The following is a 19,311-nucleotide window of genomic DNA, read 5'->3' as shown; positions in this document are numbered from 1 at the left end:
AATATATGTATATACATATATACATACAAATAATCACGTCTTTATCCCTTACGGGTAAGACTGAGCCAACAATCTCGAAAAGTCCAGATGACCTTGTTCAGATGAAATTAAGATTCAAATAGTGACAGTTTGCTAGCTTACCGCCGTACCGTACCGTAAATATGTGTAGAATTCCAAGTTTATAAGCATTTCCTTTGATTGACTTCTACAATCTGCAAGGGAAGAGAAGAGAAGCATCCGACATATAGTTTTTTCGCTACCAGACCAACATAGACGCTTGCACTAGATAAATGTGTGCCTATTCCATTAATCGCCTTCAATGACGTCTATGGGAACGAGATGAAGTGGTCCTACTCTAAATTGCTGGGATGGAAACTACACGGCACAGATGATAATGGCGCAGTTCCTAAATAAAAGAAAGTTGTAATTTGCTTCAAGTAAAAATTGTGTAAATTGCAATCATGGTCATTTCAAAAGTTGGTCCAGCGGGATTTGCGACGGACGTCAATGGGCGCGAACAAAGCCGCGGGCAAAAGCTAGTGAAAGTTATAATTATATTACTTTTATTTCGTTACAGGCACTGAAAAGGAGAAAGGGCAGCTGGGAGTCGGCAAGTCCTGCCTTTGCAACAGATTCGTCAGGACTCATGCCGACGATTACAATGTGGACCACATTTCCGTCTTAAGTCAGGTACTGTCTTTACCATTTACATTAAAAATATACCTATACAGGACAAATTACACTGATTGAGTTAGCCTCGAAGAAAGTTTGAGACTTGTGTTACGAGATACTAACTCGACGATACTATATTTTATAATAAATACTTATATAGATAAACAACCAAGACCCAGGCCAATCGGAGAAAGTTCGTTTCTCATCATACCCTGGCCGGGATTCGAACCCGGGACCCCCGGTGTCACAGACAAGCGTACTACTTCTGCGCCACAGAGGCCGTCCATTATGTATCTAGTACTTTTACAATGTTTTTTATCCTCCTGATGTTACTGATGTTTCGGCGACATTCTTAATTCTCTGGAGCCGGGGCTGTTTCACTGACTAGGATCCTGGATAACGTAAGTCAGGTTTTTAAACTAGACCTCTGCAACCTTTGCAGGGGATTCTAACTCCGATTGGATCTTAGTTACTCTTAAATGTTCTCTGTTTTGACATGAGAAGAAGCGTTAGTTAATGTTATGACAAAACAATTGCACCATACCATTAGCACTACACCGACAGGTCCAACAAAAGACCCTGGTTCTTTTGTAAACTTGGAAGCTGATTACGTGGAACACGTAACGATGAGAGAGAGAATAAAGTACCTAAATATATTATATAGGTACCACACACACCAAATGTACTACAAATCATATAATAATTAATTCTTTATTGACCAACCAACCACAAAAGCAGTAAATACCTAATATTAAAGTACAGTAATTTGCAACTGCGTCTGAACAAGGTATAACCTGTATTTCAGACCTCAGTGCTCCTTCTTCTAATACTAAACCAAATTAAGTATGTGCTACATAAAATGTTAAAGTAAAAATCAAAATATACCAACCACATTTTTTTAAGCAATAAATTTCTATAAAATTTCATTTAAGTAAAATATTCTCCCTTTTGTAGCGCACTAGTTTCATTAGATGTCAGATAAATGGCAAGCTTTAATCTCAAATACCTTGTACCTTAATTGCCAGATCTTAAATTTATCTCCACTAATAGGCTATTGGACTGTATTAAAAATATACATTTCTTTTATGTCATCAGTCTTAATATTATTTTTTTGGAGCGATTTGTAATAACGCGAGATAAAAATATTGCATTATTTTAACAAAATCCGTCTCAGAAAATTAGGTTTTTATATGCAGCTGTCACGTGACTAAAAACGAACGTGATTGGCTATTTCTATTATGACGTCAATTATCCATAAACAGACTGTGGATCGTACCGTTCCTTAGTGTTCGCTATTATTTTTCAAGATTTTATAAGTGTTTGATCGCTCAGGATTACTCAGATAACATAGGTATTTAATAATGGAAACCAATTCCGCGAAAGCTGACAGTCGAAACCTACCAAAAGTGGACGCAATAATGGTTGGAAGAAGAAATCTGGATTGTCTTCTTCAAAGACTATCCAGATTTTTATGCTGAAATAAGAACTGAGGAATGTGAAAACATCAATGTAAGTATATCTTGGTAACCACTGATCTTAGATCATGATCTGAAACCACTTCTTGCGAATATTCAAATCCATCGGCATAGAAAAAAACAGTTTCGTAGGAGATTTTATTGTTGTATTAGTGCATTGAGGCACTGCACAACATTTATAGGAACTCATTTTAATAATTTTCACACATATGACGTGGCACAAGTTAAATAAAACAAGAGAAAATCAAAACTTTTCGAAACACCAACAAGCTTTGTATGATATTTACACGAAATTTACGTCACTGCATGCCATGGCCGCCATATTGCTAAAAGTCGCGTTTTGGCGGCATATTTGAATATTTCATTTTCTTTTTCGATTTTTTAATAAAATAGCTGTAATAAAGGCAGAAAAGTATTTTTAAAGGGCTCCTTATAAACAAATAAATACCCTAAGATAGTTTTTAGAACTTTGTCAAATAGCCTATTTACTATGCTCCCTCCAATATAGTAGTCCTTATTTGTACAAGGAACGAACAATTTTAATTAAAGGTAAATTGCCGAAAGTTGCCTTTAAAGTTACATGAAAGTGAAAGGTCATTCTCTGACCCACTGAAGACTCAGTAACTTTTGACCTAAGACCTAAATTTAATATGTAGTTAAGTAGGTTAGCAATATATCATAATAGATCCTAATAGACCAAAAATGATAAAATAATCTGGGCAAGAGGCTCTTTAATTAGAGTAATCTGAGAAAATGATAATCTATTTGGGAGCACACCTTTGTTAAGTGGGTTAAATTAAAAAGTATGGGATTGAATTGTTGCCTATGAAACAAGTGCGTCTGCTTACCAAATTAACTATCGTGGGTTTCAATTTCATTAAATTTTATATTTATGTTTTCATGAATATTTTTTACTTCTGTTTTTCGTCGAGTTGTAATCATAGTTATCCCATGACGTACTTAGAAAGTTGTAAGAACGTGTACATCTTCTAGACGGATTTTGCTGAAATTTGGTACACGGGTATAACCTGGAATAACATAAAAGTAATTTATATCCCAACGGAAGCGAAGCCCCGGGCGCGTTTGTTTTACCATGCGCATGCGCAAAGTACATAAGATACCTGCGTACGAGTATAAACACGTTTCTGTCCCAGTGGCGTAGAAAGACTACATCTTTCCTCATGCCACTATCCCTGTATACTTCTTTCGTTTCATCTACACTGGCTCGTGCCCGCGACTTCCGCCTTAAATATCTGTATAATTTTAACATATTATGTCATCTCAATTTACAAGCTATATTATTGCAAAGTTTCATGAAATCCGTTCAGCGTTCATTACTTTTTGCCTAAAGGAATAACAAACACAAACCCACATCCTCACAAAATCAGTTTAGGTTACTCTTGACCTCATAAAGAAGTAGACATACCTACATATAATCACGTCTATATCCCTTGCGGGGTAGACAGAGCCAACAGTCTTGAAAATACTGATAGGCCCCGTTCAGCTATTTGGCTTTAAGATAGAATTGAGATTCAAATAGTGACAGGTTGCTAGCGCATCGGCTAAAAGAAGAATCCCAAGTTTATAAGCCTACCCCTCAGTCGCCTTTTACGACATCCATGGGAGAGAGATTGAGTGGTCCTATTCTTTTTCTATTGACGCCGGGAACCACACGGTAAAGAAGTAAAGCATCCATAATACCCCAACATGACAAACTTGCGCTTGGAACTAGACGTCATGAGGCCAATACTCAATGGGAATTTGATACTATTGCCCGGTTGTTTTGTCGCTAATACAACCCGGTGGCTATTCATTACCTCTCTGTTGTAACCGTAACGAACTCATTGTGACGACGTCAATGAGGTCACCCATCCGAGACCGCGCCGCTGTTATGAGTTGCTTTTCATCAGCTCTATAAATTTACTAGCTGTGCCCGCGACTTCATCCGCGTGGAATACTTATTTTGGGCATCATTGAAGCCCTCGAGGATGAATAATTTTCCCCGTTCTTTTTCACATTTTTCATTATTTCTTCGTTCCTAATAGTTGCAGCGTGATGTTATATAGCCTAAAGCCTTCCTCGATAAATGGTCTATTCAACACAAAAAGATTTTTTCAATTCGAACCAGTAGTTCCTGAGATTAGCGCGTTCAAACAAACAAACTCTTCAGCTTTATGATATAAGTATAGATATACTTCAACCTGGCCCGGCTTCGATTGGGATTTTGTATTTATAATAACACTTCGATTGTTAATCAAAATCGTGATGAAACCTATGCATCCAATACGGGTTAGGCTTACCTGCAAAGGTTGCGGAGGTCAGCCGGGAGTCGCTTCGTGTAAAAACCTGACTCACCCAATCTAGGCATACCCCGGGCTCCTTTCTATAGTGGTGAGGATGCAACCAGGACTAAAGCTAAGAGGAAGAAGAATATATCAAAATCGTACCTTTTGTCTGTAAGGCGGGTTATACCCGCCTTACAGACAAAAAAAACTGCATAAAATTCCGTTGCGCAGCTTAAAAGAAGAAAGTTTAGAAACAATCAGGCTAGGGACTTCTTTTTTTTAATACTGAAATGGTATTATACCTATTAAAATACATATGGTCACGTCTATATCCCTTGTGGGGTAGACTGAGCAGACGTCATGAGGCTACGTTCAGCTTTTTGGCTTAAAGATTCATATAGTGATAGGTTGCTAGTCCATCGCCTAAAAGAAAGAATCCCAAGTTTGTAAGCCTATCCCTTAGTCGCCTTTCAAGACATACATGGGAAAGAGATTGAGTAGTCCTTTTCTTTTTTGTATTGGTGCCGGGAGCCACACGGAAATACAAGTGTATATTAAAATTAGTATCTTACATAAAGTTAACATATGTCGGCGGAACAAAGTGTGTCACTGTGCTCTGCGTGTGCGCAGCTGTACGTAATTAAAATGTCTGTAATGAGTCATGTACATCTCGGTAGACTTGTGTTTGTTATGTGTGACGAATCTGTATATTTTAACCAAATAGATGTTGAGATAAAGTAATGATTGCCGTCAAGTTAATTATTATTGTGGCTAATAAAATGTTATGCGGATGTTTTTATTACTCACTAGAGGCTGCCTGCGACTTCGTCCGCGTGGAATCATTCCCGCGGAAGTAGCCTGTATGTTATTTTGGGTTCAGCTACCAAATTTCACCCTAATCAGTTCAGTAGTTTTTGTGTGAAAGAATAACAAACATCCATACTGACATCCTGACATACAAACTTTCGCATTTATTATATTAGTATAGATAGCGTGTTTACTAGCGTAGTACTACTACGTACTAAGTAGGTAAGTTAACTATTATTCGTTTTCATTGCGACCCCGCATGGAAGATTTGCCGATTATTAATTGACATTAATAACATAACACTCAGTGTCATTATAATTCCTGTTTGCGTCATTTCTGGATCTCCACGATCTTGCGGGATAATTGAGGGTTTTCAATTAAGCGACTCTTGTCCGAACTCCGCAACGTTTGCAAGTAAACTTAACCCTAAGTGTTGGATTATGGTTATACATCCACTTCAGAATGTACAGGTTTCCTCACGACGTTTTCGCTCACCGTGAGAGAATCGGTTAACAATCAAACTAATGTAAATAACATAAAAGAGAATCACATTTTTCGGTTACTTATTCATCTGCTCACACCCTTTACCTGTCGTTTATATTAGGCGACTTGAATTATAATAATTCAGTTTAAGTGGTCTCTATTTACACCCATAAATTACTCGAAATGTCATTTTTTGTATCGCATCATATGTCTTAAATAATATTAATACATTCATCACTAGGCTTACAAACTTGGGATTCTTTTTTCAGGCGATGGGCTAACAACGTGTCACTATTTGAATCTCAATTCTATCAATAAGCCAAATAGCTGATCGTGGCCTATCAGTCTTTTCAAGACTGTTGGTTCTGTCTAACCCACAAGGGATATAGACGTGACCATATGTATACATATGTATCAGTCTTACCTCCATCTGTTCAATAGTTATAAATTATCCATTTGAATTGTTGCAGTCCGACTTCAGCGGTCGCGTGGTCAACAACGACCACTTTCTGTACTGGGGCAGCGTCCCGAAGGAATACGATGAACAGGAGTACAGGTTCGAGATCATCGAGCAGACGGAGTTCGTTGATGATGCGTGCTTTCAGCCGTTTAAAGGTATCATCTTCGACATCGTCATTATAAAAAAAAAAAAAACGTATACGTCAGATATACTGACAGTGCCGGCATGGAAACTTGAATATTGACGTCGCCGCGCAGTAGAAAGAGAGGGTTAAAATGTTTTCTACGATGCGCCGGCGGTGCTCTCTCCCGCAGAATTACTAATTTTTGATCATGTCACGCGTCTTGACGCGGGTTTAATGTCTTTACCCATTACGTGGACAACAATGCCACTATCCTGTATGTGTGATACAGGTTGTAGATCATTGAGGTGTCTGTTTGCCGAATTTCAGCTTACTATACACAGTGGTTTCGGTTGTTATTTGTCTGTCAGTTAGGTAGTAACGAAAGAGTTTCTTCTTTCAAGGGCAATTTTCTCATCAATTGAGCTGCTGCTTCGCGGCCTTTTTTGCGAGAAGGGTGTTTCTTCCACTAGAACAGTTAAATATTTATTTATAATGTGCCGTGTTGTCCTCGGCACCAATAGAACCCCATGGATGTCGTAAAAGGCGACTAAGGGATAGGCTTAGAAACTTGGAATTCTTCTTTTAGGCGATGGGCGATTCTATCATTCATCGGCTGTTTGGCTTACAGCTGAACGAGTCATATAAGTCTTTCAAGACTGTTGGCTCTGTCTACCCCGCAAGGAATATATAGACGTGATTATGTGTATGTATTTATTTTTATATTTTCCAGTGGGCAAAACCGAAGCGTACGTGAAACGATGCGTAGCCACCAAGATCCAGTCGGCGGAGAAGCTCATGTACGTGTGCAAGAACCAGCTGGGCATAGAGAAGGAGTACGAGCAGAAACTGATGCCGGACGGGAAGTTGTCTGTGGACGGGTTCCTCTGTGTCTATGACGTCAGTCTGGTGCCCGGACGAAGTTGGGAGAAACAGGTATGTTTAAAAATACAACCTCGGATATGAATTGGTTCAAAATAGGATGAAAAAACAAGTTTGACAGCATTGGCCAATAGGATCACAAAAAAAATGGTTGGCAGCATTTGCCGATCGTAAAGGAAACCATAAATAGAAAAGCAGACAAGCTTGGTGGAGGAATTGAAGGAAACTAATACACTGTGCAGATCCTATATCAGAAGCGGGATACCGTTACGAAGAAGTTGGCATTTTATTTCAAAATAAATGCTTCGCAGTATAATATATTTTTTACAACAAATTGTTATTGTTTCTCAGAACGAAACCCTAGCAGCGATCCTGCAAAACATTCTCAAGCTGAAAAAGCCCGTAGTCCTCGTAACGTCCAAGAATGACGAGGCTTGCGAGCAAGGTGTCCGCGAGGCGGAGAGGCTGGTGCAGAGGAAGGAGTTCAAGGGAGCCATCCCCCTCGTGGAGTCTTCCAGCCACGACAACGTCAACGTAGACCAGGCGTTCTTCTTGCTGGCACAGATGGTTGACAAGTCCAAGGCTAGGATAAAGGTATGTGGTTACTGGAAGCTATTTTCTCTTAGATTGTGGAGTCGCCCTTTAGATGGAAGTTCCTTTGAAAACCAGGGACCTATAGCGAAGTCTGTTATAGGAAGTGTTGCTTCCTAACGGAAATTAGTGTGGCTGAAGTCAATCCAGCTCTTAACCTAAAGATTTTTCTTTCCAAGTAAAAAGACCAGGAAAAAGTTTATCCTCGTTCTTTCTTTATTCTTGCATTAGTTTATAAGAATCCATGGTAGCTATACATACAGGCTCACTATTGAATAAGGAAATTGGAAATCCTATTCTATATGAGTGCAGTCAAAAGTCCAAAGAGAGGAAAGTTTCTGGAAAAAGTCGGGGACAATTATTTCATTTGTTACATGTTTTTTTAGGTTGCAAATTACGCCGAAGCCCTGAGAATAAGGAGGGAGACCCTGGACTTTGTCACCGAGGCCTTCACCCAGCTCATCAGAATACACGTGCAGGATCACAAGTAATTTCTATTTATTTTCATCATTACTTTGCTTTCATACATCCTCCCCACATGACCACACCAATCAAAAATTGCAAAAGATCAGTAAAAAAGTACAATCTAAACATTACGTTTTCTTTCCCTGTCATTGCAACTATAGGTATGTTTGTTAGAAATTTATATTCAGATGGACGTTCAGTCTTTTCAAAATTGTTGGCTCTGTCTAGGATATAGATGTGTTTATATGTATGTACCTATGTATGTATCCAGTAACGTAACGTAACGTTTAGATACTATGTATATTGTTTTTACATTTGCGGACATATGATCAGTATTCTATGTACACATATTATATGACACTATGACAAATTGCAGACTAACCTTATCAAATTATTATTCTTTTTTCAGGGAGATGTGGTCGTCAGTCAGCAAGAGATTATGTCATTATCCAGAGTGGATCAAGTTCGTACAACAGTTTGGAAATGATGGCACTCAGGTAAACCTAAACTTTTTTTCTGATTCCGCACTCAAAGTGATATAAATCATTAATTGATTGATTAATTTTAGTCATTCTGTTTTTTTTTGTATAATTACAGGTAAATGTGTTGCATTCAAAGTGAAATAAATCACTCGTTCATTCATTCAGTCATTCTCTATTACTTTTTGTATAAATGTTGCTGAATGTTTCGGCATTTAAAGGGGAATCAAATCATTCGTTCATTTATTTCTTATTTAAATCACTTCATAATTAGACGAGTTCGCCAATTCATCAGTCTTACTGGAGTAATAAAGTGTAAATCAATTATGTTTTCCAGGTCGTATTCCGTCGTCACATCAGGAGACTGAAGGAGGAGAGATCGGCGAAGAAGCTCCGCAAACAGCTGGCCAAGTTGCCACAAGTGCTGGCTAGAATGCAGCTACCCACCGAGGATTTGCAGGAGAAGTAAGTTTCCTTATCAGACCACTTCAGGAGATTAAGGGAGACTATGGCTTCTTACATGCCAAATTTCAGTAACAGCCTGTCAGTGATTTTGACTGTGTGTTGATAAATGCGTGATTCGGTTCTCGTGACGGTAATACTCAACACTACCTGATTACCAATTACATTTATTCCGTTCGTTCTTTTCCAGTGACTGGCCGATGGTGGTGCGCCAACTCCGTTCCCACCGAGACTTCTCAGTATATTTCAGCATGGCGCGCGCCCGGGACTCCGCTTCTTCAGCGTGTTCTGACCTGGATAGTCCACTCGGGACCGATACTACATTGAGAGTGGGCGAGAGGGCTAGATATCAGGTGAGACGGAATGAGGAGGAAGATATTTATTGTGTTCATTGAGATTATCTTGCGTATTTTACTAGGGCTCTTGAACAAATCTCTGCTTCTTTATCGTGTTTAGGCCTCGATAGTTAAGACTGACACCACTTTGAGGTTGGAATAGAGGGTTAGATATCTGGTGAGATAGAAAACAAACATTTCTGTAAGAATTTTCATGAAATGTGGCCCAGAGTTAATAAGCAACTTCGATTTCTAGAAATTTCTTCAGGAGAAAAGATGTAACTTTTAATAGGGTTAAAAAAAATCAGGTTATTGAGATTATCCTTTATCTTAAAATTAATATTATTGACAGACTCTCGGCCAATCGCAGAAGATACCTTACGAAATACTCGAGAGCAACGAAGCGGCCGCGGTCTTCAAAACTTTCTTACACGAAGCGCAAGAGGAGCAGAGGAATTACGAGTAAGTCACAGCTTATTAAAGTTACCATCAAAATAATATCAAACTTCTTTTTATCTACTTTGTATATCTGGTCGAATTTTTCTAAAATTATCTTTTCAAATCATGTCATTTTATTTGTATCACAATAAAAATACAAGATGCAGTGTGGATTTTTTTGTGCACTAAAAGTAGGTATCATTTTCCAAATATTCCGCAATTTCTACATTACAATTTTGTAAATGATCCAAATATAATACAACCCCATAAGGGTTAAAAAGTGATATCTGTCTGCTTTAAAGGTCATGCTATGAAATATGTACTTTATATTAAAAACCTCCATTTTTAAAAAATACGTTTCACCGGCTACGGATGTTGCCAACAATTCAAACGCGTTTATAAATCATTATATATATTAAAAAATATTTTCTTCAAGTACTTTCTTTATAAATCGATAAAAAATATTTCCCCCACAACAGATGGTGCCAACAATTCAAACGCCTCCTGGAAGAGACCGGCTACGTCACGCCCGGGAAACAGCTGTCCGAAGTCAGGGTGTTGCTCATGGGCCGGGAGTGCTACGAGGCCTTGACGGACGAGCAGCAGCAGAGAGTGTACGATCAGCACCAGAGGCAGATACAGAAGCGGGCTAAACATAACTTACAGGTACGTAAAGATTTACGATTTTTTTTTTCCACTTAGATGGACTGACGAGATACGTTCGACGCTGGATAAGGACCTACATGAGGCGCTCCACACCGCTAAGGACCGGGCAAGGTGGAGAGACGTAGTGCGCTCTAAACGCTCTAAATAGTGGGGAGTTCACGACCCTCAGTAATGAGGAATACGACGCAAGAAGAAGACGTAAAGATAGCAGTTATATGTAATTTAAGTCATTGTAAACTAGTTTTGTGGTCAACTTTACGAACGACGCAAGTTAAACTGAAGCGCGATTATACTTTTTTTTTTTTGCCCAATTATGCAATAATAGGGTGGGAAAATAATGTACATAGCGATTTTTACATTAAAAATATCTGTATTATTTATAAATAGTTCAATGAAAAGTGAAAGTTTAAAATCAGTTAAAGCTATATGGCTAAATGATTGAATTGAGATTCAAATAAAGATAAAGACGTGATGTGTATGATTAAAGTTTTGTCGTTATTATATGACATATATGAAATTCTCGTGTCACAATGTTCGTTCCCGTATTCCTCCGAAACGGCTTGACCGTTGTTTCTCATGAAATTTTGTGAGCATATTGATTAGGTCTGAGAATCGGCCAACATCTATTTTTCATACCCTTTAATGATAAGGGTTGTCCACCATTAATTTAATATTTTGATATGGCAAAAGAAGGTTTGCCGGGACAGCTAGTATAACATACAATCCTGTGTTAGACAATAATCAAGTCAGTACTATTAATTTGAATCTAAGTACTAGTAGATAATTTCTAAATATGTCGTTAGATGGCGTTGTATATTTTTGAAACGCGCTATGGTTTCTCTCGGAATATTTCATATAACTCTTTAGTTGCATTTAATCTTCCTATCTCTGTCTCTCATCATAACTACATTAAGTAGTTAGATTGTTTATTTTTTTTACCTCTTTCCCTCTTACTGCCAAATAGTGGAGGAATAAAGAGGCTTGAATTTAAAAATAAATACATTATTAGTTATACAATTTTTAATTGACTACAAAAAAGGAGGCTCCTTATTTGACTGTTTCTTTTTATTTTTTCTATTATTTTAATACGATGAGCACACACAATAGCGAGTTTAAGCACTGGTTGAAAGAGGTTTCTCTTAGGGATATAAGTTTATCATAATGAAAAAAAGAAAAAGAACATTAGCTTTTTAATCTAACCCGCTCGCGAAAATCCCATTGGAACATGGGAACGTAGGTACATGAATTCAAAATCAATTTTTTTATTCTTAACTAGCTTTCCCCCGCGACTCCGTCCGCGCGGATGTCGGTCTTCGCGTGGATGGTTTATTTCTCCATTTTATTTTCAGTCCGGTCAATTTAGACCAAAAAATAGGAATGAAGCTACATTAATTCCCATCAAGCTGAAAATGAGTATAATTGTTTAAAACACAATCAAAAGCATTATTTCAAAATTCCCCATGATTCCGGTTTAAGGAAAAAAATTACCCAAGGTCAAAGTTAAGAAAATGGGATTTTCACGATTTTCTTCAAAACGGTAAGTTTTATAGGAAAATTACCTCAGACATAGATTGTAGATCATAAAGATATCTATAAAAAGGAATCAATATATTTTTTCAATAAAGCTACCGTTTCTGAGATATTACGATGCAAAAAGTTGCAAGCGTCATAATATGCATAAGCACGTCTCGTATATACTCTGTGTAGCAGTAATATAAGTAAAAATATTGTTCTGTCGGTAATTTTAACTTGAATTCAAAATTTAAAATATACATAAGTATAATGAAACCCAGTCCCTTCATTTATACTGTAGTGAAACCTTGAGACAACATCTGTCTCTCTGTTTAATTGTGTACGTGGCTAGGCTCGTATAGCTGCTTTATCTCAGAATGCTCAACACATGAAATACCGTTAGTCTTTAATAATAGTTGTCCTTGCGGGGATACCGTTGACGGCTATGGACACCACGGCCTCTTATGCCCCAGGAGTGCCGGCCGTTTAGGGCGCCATGCCGCCCTAAATGATATAATCGTCCGTGCTCTTGCCACCATCCATGTTCCAGCCGTTCTAGAACCAAACGGTCTGGCTCGGGATGATGCCAAGAGACCGGATGGTATGACTTTGGTACCCTGGAGATTGGGGCGGCCTTTGGTGTGGGATGCTACTTGTGTCGACACACTTGCGCCGTCTCATCTTCAGGTTACTAAATCTAAGGCCGTTCTGCTTCAAATGAGGCAAAAAACCTCAAAAGGCGCAAATATGTAGTTATCGGGATCAAAGTTTACATCAGATGGCAAGTGTGTGATAGTGATATTGAAAGGAGAGTGAACGCGGGGAACATGGTGAATGGAGCTTTGCATGCCTTTATGAGCAGTCTTTGTGTGCACAGGGGCGTGTTGGTCCCGACATTAATGTATGGGAGTGAAAGTTGGGTATGGCAAAAGAAGCACGAAAGCAGAATAAATGCAGTGGAAATGAGAGCGTTAAGGAGTATGTTGGGTGTGAAATTGAGTGACCGGATAAGGAACAGCGTGATAAGGGAATGTTGTGATGTGAAAGAAGATGTAGTTACAGGAATAGAAAAGGGTATGTTGAGATGGTTCGGTCATGTGGAGAGGATGAATGAAAACAGGTTGACTAAGCAGATATACATGGAGAGTGTGGAGGGAAAGGTCGGGGTGGGAAGACCTAGACGAACATATCTTGATCAAATTAAGGACGTCCTGGTAAAGGGTCAGGTCAAAAGTACCCGAAACCGCCGAGCTTGCATGAAGAGAGTTATGAATGTAGATGAAGCAAAGGAAGTATGCAGGGATCGTGGCAAGTGGAAAGAGGTAGTCTCTGCCTACCCCTCCGGGAAAGAGGCGTGATTTTATGTATGTATGTATGTATGTAGTTATCGGTAATATCTATACTTTTGAACCTTTTGGGGTAGAAACTCTGGGACCGGGGGGCCTATCTGCCCATCAGCTTTTCCGACAATTGTCGAAAAAGCTAATTGAGGTATCTCTTGACCGGAGGGCTGGAAATTATCTGGCTCAGAGAATCAGCTTTGCCATTCGAATTGGCAATGCTGCCAGCCTTCTGGGCACATTCCCGCATGTTGATGCTATGCAAGGACTGTACAATTTATAAATTAAATTTTAGTTTGTAGTCATCTTTTTTCTTTCTTTTTATAAGTAGTTTTAGTTTTAATTTGATTATTGCATTGAATTTGATAATTGTAATCTCTATTATTGTCCTAAGATGATTTTCTTCACTTAGGGTTATTCTATTTTTTTAAATAATAAATGCGAAAGTTAGTCTTGAGTGCCACTGCGTAGTGAAAACACGTGTTTATTCTAACCTATTTCAGACTTTTTCAAGTTTAATAATAAAAATGTTAAAAAAAACGCGCTAATAGTACACTACCTCAGAGGTGGCAAGGAAGCGGATGTATATTATGACACTTGCAACTTTTTGCATCGTTATATCACAGAAACGGTAGCTTTGTTGAAAAAAATTATTGATACCTTTTTTATAGATAACTTTATGATCTACAATTTATGTCTGAGGTAATTTTCCGATTTGAAAAACTTACCGTTTTAAAGAAAATTGCGATACACCCATTTTTTACCTTTGACCGTGAGTAAATTTTTTTCCTTAAACCGGAATCATGGGGAATTTTGAAATAATGCTTTTGATTGTGTTTTAAATAATTATACTCATTTTCAGCTTGATGGGAATTAATGTAGCTATGTAGTATTTTTTTCATAGTAATTAGTAGCGGCCCGCTTGTGCAGCAAACGGTTCAAGCCAAAGCCGACTTTAGGCGCTACATGTTACGGCGCTAAATCCACTGCGGGAACGCAACGTGTGTTCGCGGTTCTACAGAACAACGTCTATGGATAAACTGAAAAATTAAGATTTTTTTTCTTCGTATTTTTTCGGGATAAAAAGTATCCTATTTTACGCCCAGGATAATAAGGTATAATTATACCAAGTTTCATCAAAATCGAACCGTTAGTTTTCACGTGATGCCTGAACATACAGACAGACAGACAAAAATTTTTTTAATCACATTTTTGTGTTTGGTATCGATCCAGTAACACCCCCTGCTATTTATTTTTTCAATATTTTCAATGTACAGAATTGACCTTTCTACAGATTTATTATATGTATAGATTATGTCGCATCTCGTTATGTCGCATCTCGAACATCACATACAAATTTGTCATATCTTTTGGTTTCAAAACATTGGTTGACGTCGAATAAATAACTTAAAAATAAGTTTAGTGCCGCTTCCAAAGCGTCAGTGCAGCAGAAGCGGTAACAAATTGCACTGCAGCATTTTCTTCGATGCCGTCAACTTCACAATAATCCAAATTTAGAAATAGAAGATAGAAAGAAGTACGAGTAAATAAATCGATTTTAATTAAATATTAAGTATTTTAATTCTCAACTACCTTGTTTTTTACGTATAGATAATTATTTGCTTAACACTTTAATTGTTGCAGGAATTGCTATTAGAACACGCAGATCTGTTCTACCACTTCAAAAGCATCTCGCCCACGGGAACCGTCACTCAGGAGGACATCAAAGAGATAACAGATGTCCTGCAGGATGATTTTAGGTAATCCTACTAATATTATAAATGCGAATGTCTTTGAGTATGTCAGTATGGATGTTTGTTACTCTTTCACGCAAAAACTACTGAAACCGATTACGATGAAATTTGGTATGTACCTACATGATGTTTTAGGTTATTTTGAGTCTTCAGCTACCTAGCTGAAGACTCAAAATAACCGGAGTTCCTGCGGGATTGATAGAGTTTCCATGCGGACGAAGTAAGAAATAAAAATTGTCGGAGAGTTGAAAGCGATTGTTAAGGCGAAGGGGGAAGGCGAAGCGAAGGTCACTTGTTTAAGCTTGTTTAAGTCGGGGATGTTGTGATTACCTCACACCACTCAAGTCTTAAGATAAAAAGATACATTCATACATATAGTTAGATCTATACCCCTTGTGGGGTAGGCAGAGCCAATAGTCTTGAAAAGACTTAGGCCACATTCAGCTGTTTAGTTTAATCATAGAATTGAGATTTAGATAGTGACAGGTAGCTAGCTCATCGCCTAAAAAAGAATTTGACGCTTATAAGCCTATCCCGTGTTTGTACTTTGAATAACGGAGTCTTATAGAAGATGAATAAATAAATTACACAGATTGAGCCTAGATAAATTACAGAGATAGCCTCGAAGTTCTAAACTTGTGTTACGAGATATTAACTCATCGATAATATATTATATAATGAATACTTATATAGATAAACATCCAAGACCCAAGCTAATTAGAAAAGGTCGTTTCTCATCATGCCTTGACCGGGTTTTGAACCCGGGACCTTCGGTGTAACAGACAAGCGCACTACCGCTGCGCCACAGAGCCGGCTGTCCGTCAGCCCGTCAAATGAGACCAATGATCATAGTGTGAATATTTATAGAATAAATAATAATATCGTATTAAAAGATATGGTAACTAGTAATTATTATCTATATATATAAAAACGAAAAACACTCACTTAGGAATCACGAAATCTCGAAATCTACTGAGCCAATAAAGATGAAATTTGGCAGGAAGGTAGATTTTAATTAGGAGGGATCCACTAAGAAAGGATTTTTGGAAATTCTATTCCTAAGGGGGTGAAATAGGGGTTGCAAGTTTGTATTAAACTTCGTCATTTTTAGTGTGGGATAATTACTTGAAATTTTAGATTTGAATTAACGGTTAGATTAAATTATTAACCCATTAATTGGATTTTGAAAATTATATTCCTAAGGGGGTGAAATAGGGGTTGCAAGTTTGTATAAAACTTCGTAATTCTTAGTATTGGACACCAGAAAATTGTGATTTAAATTTACGGTTAGATTAAAATAATAATTCATAAATTGAATTTTGTAAATTGTATTCCTAAGGGGGGTGAAATAGGGGTTGCAACTTCGTTATTTTTAGTGTTGGATACATTAGATTTAAATTCACGGTTAGATTAAAATATTAATTCATTTATTGGATTTTGAAAATTGCATTCCTATAGGGGTGAAATAGGGCTGGTAAGTTTGTATGAATCTTTGTCATTTTTTAATGTTGGACACATGAAATGTTAGATTTGTTCAGTAAATGATTAAATTCGAATACAGTAATAAGATTTTAAAAAAAGCATTCCTTTCGCGGTGAAATAGGGGTTGTAAATTTGTATGAAATTTCGTCAATTTTAACGTAGGGCACATGAATTTTAGAATTAAATTTTGGTTAGTATGAAATAATCATTAAAACATTGGATTTTGAAAAATGCATCTCAAGGGCGAAAAATAAGGGTTGGAAGTTTGTATGAAACTTCATTTTTTGATGGGTGTCAAAGTGCGAGAAGTCTTAAATATTGATTAGTAAAAAATACGTATCAGTCGCGGAAAGCAGGATGGCTTGTAAGACATACGGTCATATTCAATGAAACCGGGATTACGCAGTCATCTCAAGTATTTCACAATATTAAACTCATAACTTTTTTTCAGATACAAAATGTTAGACCGCATGGAGCAAGACCGCAAACTGATGCTGTTCCAACACCTGGGCTTCGTGCACTGCCCCATGCGGGAGCACTGTCCCGCCGCCGCCAAGTGTCTGGACGCCACCTTGCCCGTCATACTCAACACCAAAGTTGGGTGAGTCCTCCGTCGCATCTATATATACAGGGTGTACGATGTCGGTCTGTATGAAGTTGTCTCACAAACTAATGCTGTTCCAACACCTGGGCTTCGTGCACTGCCCCATGCGGGAGCACTGTCCCGCCGCCGCCAAGTGTCTGGACGCCACCTTGCCCGTCATACTCAACACCAAAGTTGGGTGAGTCCTCCGTCGCAGCTATATATACAGGGTGTACGATGTCGGTCTGTATGAAGTTGTCTCACAAACTGATGCTGTTCCAACGCCTTGTACACTATTATATGTGTACCTTTATAGTAACGGAAGGTCATGTCAAAAGTACCCTTTACCAGCTAGCTCGCATGAAGATTTACGAAAGTGGGTGAAGCGAAAGAAGTATGCAGTTCGAGACAGTCCTTGCGTATACCTTCGAGCAAGGGGCGTGATTTTATGTATGTAAAAATCAAAACTTTTGCTCTATATAAGACAAAAAAAGCATTATCTATCTGCCTCTTTTGTGTTGTATGTTTTACTTTTATGGTGCAATAAAACGTTTTATCTATCTACGAGTATTATTGACATTATAGCGTTGCGCATTATATTACAGGAAAAGCTATTTCCGCTAGGGACCCATAACATTATTTACATTTTCGAATATATGAACTTGCTACTGACCTCTTATCTAAAACACAGTATAAATGAGGTTAGTTAATTTTTCGGATATGCGATAGATACGCTACTTATGAATAGAGTATTCGTCTTTTTTTAACGCTTTCTGTAATCACAAAAAATCTTTTTTTTTTCAGATCTCTAACATCGATGGGCGAGTCTCAGTGCCACGCTGGTCCGCCCGCCGCGCCCTGGGCCCTCACCACGGACTCTAATCAAATCAATGTCATTATACTTGGTGTAAGTTATTTTTATTTGTTCATTTATTAGCATCAAAATTTGACTGAAATCACAGGCCAGTTATTTGTCTATTCCTTGGTGTCTAAAATGGATAGTGATTTAAAAGAATTTCAAGTCATCAGATTGTGTCCCAATATTGATTGTTGATTTTAGGTTACATAGGTAGATTACTAACGTCTGTGGTAGAAATTAAGTTCCCGTGTCAAAGTTAAACTCCTACTACATAGGGCTAAACTAGGGCTAGGGAAACTAGGGCTTCACCTTAGGGAACAAAAGCTAGTAGCAACTAAATATATTTTTTTAATTATTTTTACTCACATACAGGTGGAAGGAATAGCGGGCGAGTTTGGCAAGCGTCTATTAGCCGGTTGCGATTCTGAGCGGCGAATCATGATATCCAATCAACAATGGCGTGTAGAACAGCGCGTGCGAACTGACGACTTCACCGCTACGGAGAACACGTCCATAGATGACTTCGCAGCCAATGGTATGTCCGTTATTTCTGAATTGACCAATCACAGTGCTCCGCCATTCGCGAACGCGATCTGATTGGTCGATGACGCTTCTTACAACGATGTAAAATAAATAGATTAATATAGTCATCACATTTAGTATATTTCTAGTCTACCAATAAAATTATAAACGGTATACTTATTTTAAATTGTGCAAACGTTGCGTCGATTATACAACAGTTTGAACTGAGACAAGAATTTTATGGGATCTGAATAAGATTACTCCAATTCTACTTACAAGCATTTCAGAAACTTTATACACAAATGAAATTATTATTTTTTCGACCAGGTTACCTGTGCGTGTACCAAGATCAGGAGTCGTTCGAATACATCAGGGGGTGCACCGAGAAGACTTTACTCACCAGTCTGGAACAAGAGGACAAACAACCGTTTCAGGTTTTTGCATCATTTGTACATTCCTGTCTCTTTCTATCTTCACACATTTAGCAGCATTCTGATGATCGATGTTAGGTGATGAAGTCCGTTGTGTTTCTTTTCTTCGTCAACATATTTTGCAACCTGATGAAAATAATCGAATAATGCATCTCAAATATATATATATATATATATGAACATAAATGCTATGCTATTGACTACGAA

General features: G+C 37.9%; 1 protein-coding gene across 1 annotated transcript in view; it reads left to right on the top strand.

The window, feature by feature from the left end:
- LOC106135237 (rho GTPase-activating protein 190) overlaps positions 1–19,311 on the top strand; it is a 44,471-nt gene that overhangs the window by 2,460 nt on the left and 22,700 nt on the right. The window contains exons 3-17 of the mRNA XM_060951499.1: positions 578–690; positions 6,193–6,337; positions 7,037–7,239; positions 7,537–7,779; positions 8,163–8,263; positions 8,651–8,738; positions 9,058–9,185; positions 9,373–9,535; positions 9,870–9,979; positions 10,435–10,621; positions 15,118–15,233; positions 17,161–17,310; positions 18,097–18,199; positions 18,524–18,686; positions 19,001–19,107. Coding sequence (XP_060807482.1) covers positions 578–690; positions 6,193–6,337; positions 7,037–7,239; positions 7,537–7,779; positions 8,163–8,263; positions 8,651–8,738; positions 9,058–9,185; positions 9,373–9,535; positions 9,870–9,979; positions 10,435–10,621; positions 15,118–15,233; positions 17,161–17,310; positions 18,097–18,199; positions 18,524–18,686; positions 19,001–19,107 — 2,120 coding nt within the window. The remainder of the gene's footprint in view (positions 1–577; positions 691–6,192; positions 6,338–7,036; positions 7,240–7,536; positions 7,780–8,162; positions 8,264–8,650; positions 8,739–9,057; positions 9,186–9,372; positions 9,536–9,869; positions 9,980–10,434; positions 10,622–15,117; positions 15,234–17,160; positions 17,311–18,096; positions 18,200–18,523; positions 18,687–19,000; positions 19,108–19,311) is intronic.

This window comes from Amyelois transitella, chromosome 25, assembly GCF_032362555.1.
Source record: "Amyelois transitella isolate CPQ chromosome 25, ilAmyTran1.1, whole genome shotgun sequence".
NCBI classification, from domain to species: Eukaryota; Metazoa; Arthropoda; class Insecta; order Lepidoptera; family Pyralidae; genus Amyelois; species Amyelois transitella.
The sequence above is the reverse complement of the archived record's forward strand: the minus strand, read 5'-3'. Positions and strand labels throughout refer to the sequence as shown.